This window comes from Rattus norvegicus, chromosome X, assembly GCF_036323735.1.
Source record: "Rattus norvegicus strain BN/NHsdMcwi chromosome X, GRCr8, whole genome shotgun sequence".
NCBI classification, from domain to species: domain Eukaryota; kingdom Metazoa; phylum Chordata; class Mammalia; order Rodentia; family Muridae; genus Rattus; species Rattus norvegicus.
The window spans coordinates 24,471,682-24,481,059 of record NC_086039.1 but is presented as its reverse complement, the minus strand read 5'-3'; the positions used below and the strand labels follow the sequence as shown (position 1 = coordinate 24,481,059).

General features: G+C 41.6%; 1 protein-coding gene across 44 annotated transcripts in view; it reads right to left on the bottom strand.

Annotated features, from left to right (window-relative positions):
- Positions 1 to 261: 261 nt before the first annotated feature.
- Positions 262 to 9,378, bottom strand: part of Huwe1 (HECT, UBA and WWE domain containing E3 ubiquitin protein ligase 1) — a 130,091-nt gene continuing 120,974 nt past the window's right edge. For 39 of the 44 annotated variants that reach the window (XM_063280233.1, XM_063280199.1, XM_063280222.1 and 36 more), the window contains 11 exons: positions 8,746 to 8,845; positions 6,727 to 6,885; positions 6,124 to 6,369; positions 5,625 to 5,742; positions 5,046 to 5,186; positions 4,207 to 4,494; positions 3,986 to 4,091; positions 2,753 to 2,870; positions 2,336 to 2,517; positions 1,866 to 2,056; positions 266 to 875 (listed from right to left, as the gene is read on the bottom strand). In XM_063280233.1, the coding sequence (XP_063136303.1) occupies positions 773 to 875; positions 1,866 to 2,056; positions 2,336 to 2,517; positions 2,753 to 2,870; positions 3,986 to 4,091; positions 4,207 to 4,494; positions 5,046 to 5,186; positions 5,625 to 5,742; positions 6,124 to 6,369; positions 6,727 to 6,885; positions 8,746 to 8,845 (1,752 nt within the window). In that variant the 3' untranslated portion in view covers positions 266 to 772. Of the gene's footprint in view, positions 876 to 1,865; positions 2,057 to 2,335; positions 2,518 to 2,752; positions 2,871 to 3,985; positions 4,092 to 4,206; positions 4,495 to 5,045; positions 5,187 to 5,624; positions 5,743 to 6,123; positions 6,370 to 6,726; positions 6,886 to 8,745; positions 8,846 to 9,378 lie in introns of all 44 variants that reach the window. The other 5 variants (XM_063280210.1, XM_063280226.1, XM_063280237.1 and 2 more) reach the window with 2 other exon arrangements.

Below are 9,378 nucleotides of genomic sequence, written 5' to 3'. Positions count from 1 at the left end.
TGAAACACTGTGTGGGTTGAGTAAACTCTGCTGCAGTGTGTTCCACTGCCTTGAGTGCAGATCTCATCTTAAATAACAAAAATTCCCCCCCAATTCCTGGTGTGTGTCAGTCTTTTCTCTGAGGAAACTGATGGAAGAAGGAAGTTAAAGCAGAAAGGGCAGAAATGGTTTTCTGGAAAGTTCATTTATCTAGTTTGTGTATAAGAGGGTTTGACTTTTTTCAAAATATTTTTTGTTTGAAAAAAACTCCGTTGTGAAAAGTGAGTTATGAAGAGTGCTCTTTATTTGAAACCTCCACAACACAGATGCCAATCTTGTCTCGCATTGAATCATTAGCTGTGCACATCAACACATTCCAAGCACAAATTAAGAAATGCAAACAGAACAAAAAAATATATATATATATAATTTTTCCCCTATCCAAAGGTTTCAAGTCTCAATGCAGCAAATCCTTCTGAACACAGAATCTGAGGAGCACACTGTTCAGTTGGGACAAACAGGTCCCTGCAAAGGCAACTGCCTTCTTAACACATGGGGTGGGGATCATGGACGGCATGGAAAAGGGAAAGGCAAGGAAAGGGTAGAGGAAAGAGAATGAGAAGCGAACAGGTATGCACTAGGGAAGATGGGCAGCTGGGACACACACATGGTGAGTTGGTGAATTTCATTTATTGGATTTTGACATTTTCTTTCTGGATCTTTTAAACCCCCCCCCCTCCCCAGGTCCAAAAATGGTAGAAAAACCCCACAGAAGTAGGCAGGGCCTTATTTATTAGGCCAGCCCAAAGCCTTCAGAGCACTCCTGGATGGCCAATAGTAGCATGTGGCGGAGCTTCTCAAAGCTCTCATAGGCAGGCAGGTCCAGTTGATTAAAACTAAAACGAAAAAAGATTAATCCATGAGAAAAGAAAAATGAATCCCAGTATTACCAACCTTCTGTTCTTTTCTGAGCCAGTACTACTGCTTTTTGCTGACTCTCCCACTTTTTCTCCAACCTGTTAATTTGGCTTCAAAACTGGCATGAATGGATGTATGTACACCATCATACTATGTGCTTGCTGATGCTGGCATAGAGAACTGCAGTTATAGATGGTTGTGAGCCATCATGTGGGTGCTGGGAACTGAATCTGAGTCTTCTCCAAAAGCAGTATGTATTTTACCTGCTAATCTAGCCCCCCATCTATTAGTTTTTAGCTTTTTTAAAATTATTTTTTGAGACCAGGTCTTGTATATCCCAGGTTGGCCTCAAACTTGAAACTTCTGATTGTCCTGCCTCTCAGCACTACACGTATGCACTACTTTATGTAATTTATGTGGTATGAGGAATAGAATCATGTATTGTGCTGGAAAAGTACTTTTAACCAACTGAACTATTTACCTCCAATCATAACATTTTCTAAGAAACAACTGCCTTTAAGGAGACATTTGGTTCACTAGTGATGTATATGTATGGGTATATATATGCATGTTACTGGAGGTGCCTATAAAATCAAGAAAAGGGCATTATATACTTTGCAGTTGGGAGTTACAGTGGTTGCAAACTGACTCCCATGGGTGCTGAGAACTAAATTCTGGTCCTGTGAGAAGGAGCTCTTAATCACTGAACCATGTATATCCAGCCCTTCCCAGCCAGGCAAAGCTTTGGAATATGCCACGATTCCTGAAAGTGCTATTTGTCAATGTCTTTCCAGTCTTCTGTTTAGCCTATCTGCTCACCTCAACTTCCTCTATAGACTCAATAAACTGAGGTTTATAAGGTTGTAGGCTAGGCAATACTTGTGCTCCCAGCCTTGGGTAGTTGTCTAGAAGTTATCAAGTCTACAAGCGCAATACAATCACTGAAAAGGAAAATGTCATTTCCTAACCATGTGTGAGCTGAAGGCAGGCGATCTGTGGATCTGTCGTCTCGATGAATCTGAAACTTCTGAATGCCATTCATGCCTTCAAGGGCAGCAAATCCTTGCAGGGGCACCTTGGAAGTACCTGTGACAAACTGGAGGAACTTGGCACGGTCTGCTTGGTCAAAGGAACGCAATGCTCTCCAGAACCATTGGATCTGTAAGAAGAGACATACAAAACACCAATGTTAGAGAGCTTGTAAAGATCAGGAATGGCAAAAAAAAAAAAAAAAAAAAAAAAAGATCAGGAATGGCAGTAGACTTGGAATATTAGTCAAGCCCCTTTTGTGGAATGTCCCTTCACAGGATGGGTGAGAACATCAGCTCCAGAAGAACAAAAAGAGGCATAGGCATACTGTTATTCATAAACTAGCACTACTGATGATAAGTGTAACACTTATCAGAGTATGGGGACACCTCTGCTAGCAGCAGCTCACCTGAATGGAGTTGGACTGGTACTTGTGGTACTCAGTGTTAGATTTTAGGTCATCTATGTCGATGGTAGGCAGCCCTGATATGAGCAGCTCTAACTCCTGCTCAGTAAAGATGGATATGAGGCGCTTTGGAATGATTTCATAGAAGCCTTCTAAGAAGGCTGCCAGCTGTTTGCGGATGGCTCCTGGTGAAAGAATAAAAATGGAATCAGAACGCACACAACTCAACTGAGTTATTATAATACAGCCTCAACTTGACACCTGACACGGACAGATCTTCCTGCCTTACCTACCACTGTTTCTAGGCCCCTACAGGATAATAGATGAAGTCTTATTTTGGTCAAGTGTTGTGGTGAAATAAAAGGCTGACCTCTTTTCCTTGAACAAGCAGAGATCTATCCTAAAGGACACTTCTCGTACCTGTCATTCTCATCTGGCAAACCAGGTGTACATATTCCTTCTTGTTCTCCTCTGTTACTAAGATGTTGGCTCCATTGGGTTTGAGGTCACGAACCTCACATACTCCAAATTCTTGAACCTAGAACATTCAAGATACCAATCATAAATATCAGGTTTGGCTTGGCTTACAAGTAACACAGAGGTGCAGGAATGCACCCTATTTCCTTGTTATGTCCCAGACAGGGAGATGAGGCAAAACCATAGCTAACTATTTGTTTTTCACTATTCATTAGCCTAGAGCTCCTCTGCATAAGAAAAAGCTGAAGGATGGAATGAAGGAAATTAAGTCTTTGGCCCTAAAACAAATGAGAAAAGGGTAATTTTAATTTTCTTCTATAATGAACTGTTCTTAGGACTGAATTAAGCACTGGGACAGTGTGTGTGTGTGCACACACCTACTCACAGAAGTCAAAGATGAGTTTCTTTCCCTACTATGTTCTACCTTACTTTCTGAGTGTTTCTCAGTGAACTCAAAGCTCACTGATTTGGCTTTGAGTTCTATGTGTCCTGGAACATTTTTTCCACACATTTGAAAAGGGGGGTGGTGGCGGGCGTGGCGGTGCCCAGATGGCTCAAGTTTGGTTCCCAGCACTCATGTTTGGTTGCTCAGAGGTCTACAACTCCACAGGATTCAATGTCTACTTCTGGTATGTACATACCTGAACACATGGGCGTATACATAAATAAAACTATTTCATGTGTGTATGAATGAAGGTTTGTATGAGAATATGTACACAGGCTGGGGATTTAGCTCAGTGGTAGAGCGCTTGCCTAGCAAGTGCAAGGCCCTGGGTTCGGTCTCCAGCTCCGAAAAAAAGAAAAGAAAAAAAAAAGAGAATATGTACACATAAAGAAGCCAGAGGATAATGTTGTCTGTGTGTTCTGCATTATTATTCCGTAGACAAGGTCTCTTCCTGGAACTAAACTAGCAGTCAGACTATCTCCAGTGATCCTCTTTTGTGTTGACTCCCGGAGCACTGTGTACTAGAACATGGCCATACCTGGTTTTTTAAATGGGTGTTAGATCTGAACTCAGGCCATACATAAGGCTTGCAAAACATGCTCTTACCCACTGAGAAACTAGGAAAACTTGGATTATTTTATCCATTCTATTTTCTGTTTGATAAAGACAAGTCTTTTCTCAATTGATACAGTCAGTTCCAAGGTGTTCCCCAAATATATCTCCCAACTTACCTCAGTGCTGAAGGTGAGGTCATAACCTAATGTAGAGACATCATTTTCAAGCAGATAAACTAGACCCTGGTAGAAGTGGTAATCCTCACTCTCCATATCTGTATACCTAGAAAAATGCAATTAGATAGGGTCATGGCTTGGTTGAGGAACAGACAGGAAAGGGTGGTAAGGATATTAGAGTACTAGGGCTAAAAGCAGTCTAAAGACTAGCACAACCTCACCTGACAGATTTGCCCAAGATGTGTTTGTAGAAAGACCTAGTAAAGTAGCACTCCAGGAGGCGGTTGTCATATACAGCTTTGGCTACAATTCGTCCAACAAACTTGAAGTAGCTGAGGTGGTTGGGGTTACAGTGGGAAGATGGATTGATCGTGTAGGTGACCCGGTCACCAGGTGAGGTACGGAACAAGGCATACATAGGGTTGAACATCTCTCGAGAGATGATCATGTACCACTCTCGCAGTAGACCCCCAGCATCCTGCCCTTCTTCTCCTTCAAACACTATATACCTGCACAAGAGAGCAGAAATGAGAGAGCTGTGCAGAAAGCCACGACAGATCTGACCATTCATGTAGCATCATCATGTAAGCAGGAAAGATTCTGTGAATCTGACTTTGGAGAGTCCATTGTTAGATGAAGAAGTGAGTACCAGGAGAGGTTTGGAAAACCTCTGTGATACTTGTTGCTGCAAGCTATCAATTTCTTCCAGGTGGCTTCATAATCCACCAATGAACAATTAATGACTTGGTGGGGGCACTCAAGCACATGGAGCCTCCTAAACCCAGGGTTACGAATCTGCTTTGCAGGCAGATATCTAATCTATTCCTGATATACTAAGCCCACATCCTTGTCTGCCTAAAGCTTGGTGACTAAGTCAGCCAAAAGGTCAACCAGCACTCCAAGTCCAAAAGCAGGAAGCTCAAATATCATCATCTAAGCCAGAATGTTACTGGGAGTTTTTTAACTACTTCTCCTAAACTTGGGGCCAGATTAGGCCACTGCTACCATATAGCATATAGGCCCTGAACCATCTTGGCTATTTTCTCTCCCAAGTTCTTACAATCGATTCTTCATTTCTTCAGGAGATTTGCGATGCAGCTCACGATAGGAGTCTTCAAATACATGGTCACGGCGGACATGCACGGCCATGTCTTCTTTCCGGAGCCCTTCGTCCAAACGTTCCAGCTCTTGGCGGAAATATCTTAGGATGTAGAAAAGGAAGGAAGTAGGATTGGGGGTGACAAAGCAAATTTATACCTGTCTGTTCAGAAGAAAAACAGGGACACGCTTGTTCCCTTTCATCTTTTAACCTTACACAGCTGGGCTAGATCATTTATTATGAATTCAAAATTTTCCTATTTTTACTGAATAAGTGATCACAGAGACTGTTAGATTTCTATTAGGAAGGACACTTATGGGCATAGAAGGAGCAGAGATACCAAGGAGTCTAGAGTCTCATTTTGACTGTACCACCACCACTATGACTCTAAAGGATAGGATGAGACTTTAGAAATGTAGTACCACCAAAAAACCCTTATAACCCTAGAACAAGTATAGCTTCCCCCCCCCCTTGGGAGGCGACACAGGTATCATTTATGTAGTTCTTCATCACAACACATGCCAGGAACAGGGCACATACTTGCGCTTGACATCAAAGTCGAGGACACGAATGTAATCTACTAAGACAGCGAAAGGTCCATCAGCGAGATGGGTGGTGGACTGCCGAAGTATCTGGTTTAACACAGTGCGGTGAGTCTCTGAGAGAAAAAGATAACAGCAGGAATCAGCATATTATATAGTTCCTAAGAAACTACAAAACAGTATACTAGCAACCAACTTGCTTTTATTTGTTTTAGGGGCCTAAATCAGGAAATAGCTAAAGTCAGGGCCCACTCCTAAGGAGTGAATATGAAATCTGGGCATTTCTAACAACTGGATTTATAATAAAACCCAAATCCTTTGGAATGCAAACGTAGAAGAGCTTCTACAGCAGAACTCTCCTGTCATTACTAGGTCAACTTTTTGCTGTATGTGTGTGTGTTAGGTGTTTGTATGCAAGTATGTTTGTGGACTCTTTCATTCTGCTTAATTAGATAGGGATAAAATACTTTATTCATGGGTCTAAGAGTTCCATGTACCTGCAAAACGAAGGAACTTCTGTGTGTCAGGGGGCAGGCTTGATGAGATGTGCATAGATGAGGGCTCCCTGGAGAAGAATGGGTCAAGGGAGGATGGAGTGGCTGGGGTTAAGGGGGCAGGGGAAAGTGGAGGAGGCTCATCCTTGATGTGTGCCAGCTGGCTCTCACGGGTATCTCGAACAGGAGGCTTGCTCTCCCGCTCTGTGGCATGGACCAAAAAGAAGGCCTCGACAGCAGGCTGTAGCACTACAAGATAGCAATGACAGCAAAGTGACACTTTACAAAGTTAAACATAAAAACACACACACCTTCCTATATAACCACATCACAAATTCAAAACATGGAATAATGAAAACTTGCAGGGTAATACAAAGCCAAGAGAAGTCAGAGAAAAGCAAAATAGGCAATCAATTATAAAGAGAAATCTCAAGTATCAGAGTTATCAAGAGAAAGGGCAATTCTTTTTGAATTCTTGTTACAGACATACAGAGGGAGTCCAACAAACTTAAAAAGCAAGATAATCACCACCACCACTACTTGGCAGAAAGTGTCCAAGAGCAGACCAAGGGGTTGGGAATCTGTAACCTCAGGAGAGCAACTCACCTAATACTGCATGCTGATCATGAGATTCTTCCAGTTCCTTTAAACATTCCCCTAGCATGTCCCATAGCTCATCTAGGCTCAGTTGCTCACTGAGCAGGGGTAACTCAGGTGGTCTCTCCTCTTTCTCCTTCTCTCCCTGTGGTGTTCCATCTGAGACTACTAGACACACAAAGGACAGTCAGAAACTTTCAGAGCGTCTCTCTTGAGAGTTTTTCCCAGAACAAAAGCACAGGACACTAGACAGACTGACTGGCCAGTATTACTCATTGAATAATATCTAGAAGGTAAATTAAATATCAAATTCAACTCCTCAATTATACTAGTCTCTTTTTAAGTTGTCAAAGGCCATATATTGTGCAGTCTTGTCATTGCCTCCTTAGCCAAGGAGGAATCTCTTGTTTAAGTTAAGGGCAACGTGCTATGAAAGTTGTCTTCCGGTACAAATATGTTTTAGGACATTATGTTCATTAAATTCTGATAAATTCCGCCTTTGCAATCAGCTTGCATTCTCCTTTCTTTTTCTAAAAATAAGGCTAGGATACAAATTAGATATTTTGACTCAATAATTTTAAATAAAAGTCTCATGCCTTTTAAATTAAGTCTACTGGTCTCAATTTAAAGCCCTTAAGAAGCCTTAGTAATATTTACCGCCCAATGTTCAGATGATTCAATAAAGCATTTCAAAACTGGGTGTCCTAGAAGAACACTATTTTCAAGTAATTTTAAAGGGCATCAAAAATATTTGGTACGTAACTTATTGAAAAATGCCACATTTACTATGTGCCAGGTACTTGGTTAAGTATTACACATATAAAGTTCCTTAAATTGTGGTGTCCCAAACCATAAACTTAATTTTGTTGCTACTTTGTAGTTATAAATCATATTTTACTAGTTATGAATCATAATATAAATATCTGTTTTTGGAGACCCCCATGAAAGGGTCATTCAACCCTCAAAGAGGCTGTGACCCATAGATTGAATATTGCTCTAGGACCATCTACCTTGTTTTTTTTGAAATAGTGTCTTTCACTAACCTGGTTATCAGCAAGCCTAGGGACCTGCCCATCTTGGCTTTCTCTAGCACTGGGATTGTAAGTGTGTGTGTTACCATGTCAGGTGTTTTTGACCTAGGATTGAAGTCATCCCCCATGGCAAGCACTTTACCTACATTGGACACTGGCTGTTTCCCCAACCCCAACAGTATTGCTTTAAATAAATCATGCCTTATAATTCAGAGCTAACAAATGGGGGAGCCAAGACTTGATGAACATGCCATATTCATGTACAATATGCTACACTTCCTTCTTCTCCTTTTCTTTCTTTTATTTTTTTCTGGGGGGGGGGGGGTGGGTTCAGACAGGATCTCTGGCTGCCCAGAAACTTTGTATATAGACCAGACTGGCTGGTCTTGAACTCAGATATGCCCACTTCTGTCTCTGTAGTACTTGAATTAAAGACATGTGGCACCATGTCTGACTCCTTTTATTCTTCTTATAGTAACATTTTCTCACTTATTTATATATGTATATGTATGGGGGTGTGTGTGTGCCATGGCATCTATGGAAACTAGAGGGCAAATCTGAAGGAGTTTTTTTCCCCCTACCATGTTAAGTACCAGGGGTACTTGGTAATGACTATAAGCAAGTACCCTTACCTGCTAAGCCAGCTCATTCATCTCCTTTTAAGATAGAGTCTCACTGTGTAGCTGCAGGCTTGGTATATGAACAGCTCAATCTTGCCTCAGCTCTATGTATTTATTTAGCACAAACACATAGGGCACATGCTGGAGTAAAACTTGAGGTCATTAGTACTCTCCCCTTTGACCATGTGGGTTCTGGGGCTCAAATTTAGGTTGTCAAGGATTGGTGCTAAGTACAAATACCCTTTACTTGAGGAGTCATCTTGCCAGACCCTAAACTGCTACTTTAAAGACAGGTTCTCCCTATGTTGTTCAGGCTGACTTTACATTTATAGGTCCATTAGAACTTTAAAAAAAAATCAAGCAGCAGCAGTACTGACCAATGGACTGAGTATCTTGAGCACTGGGAGATGGCTGGTCCACATCCATGGGTGATTCCTCTCTCCGGACAGATGTCTCTGACTGGTTAGAAGACTCCGACTGGATAAAAGGAAAAAAGGTCACATAAAAGGTGCAACTCTGCTTTCCTCCAGGACTAGAGGTTGGCCCCTGAATGTCTCATACATTGAGCTTAGAAACTACCTTCTCCTACCTGGCTATCAAAGTATATAGCTCCCTGGATCAAAAGAATAACATGCATACTTCTTTTTTACTATGAGCTTGCAGGTTTCTCCAAGAGCTCCCTGGATGCCTGCATTCTCTATAAGCTGCTCCTACCCAATTCCCACTCATATCCCACTCTACCCCTACACTGATGCTCTGAATATAGACAAAAATTAGACGTTTTCTAGACCAGTTTCTGTTTGTGTACATACTCTTAAGGTAGGTAGAACATAAGATTTTGGTTATTATTATTTGTTCAAACTGAACTCGGTATAATCTCCCATAGGTGGGGTACTTAAGCTATGTCTTTATCAGGTAGGACAGGATACTGTGCAGAAAAAAATACCCAGAGGGCAGCTCTTTTTCTTTCTACCACTGCTGGAGTCATTCCCCCAAATTCTGTACTATAT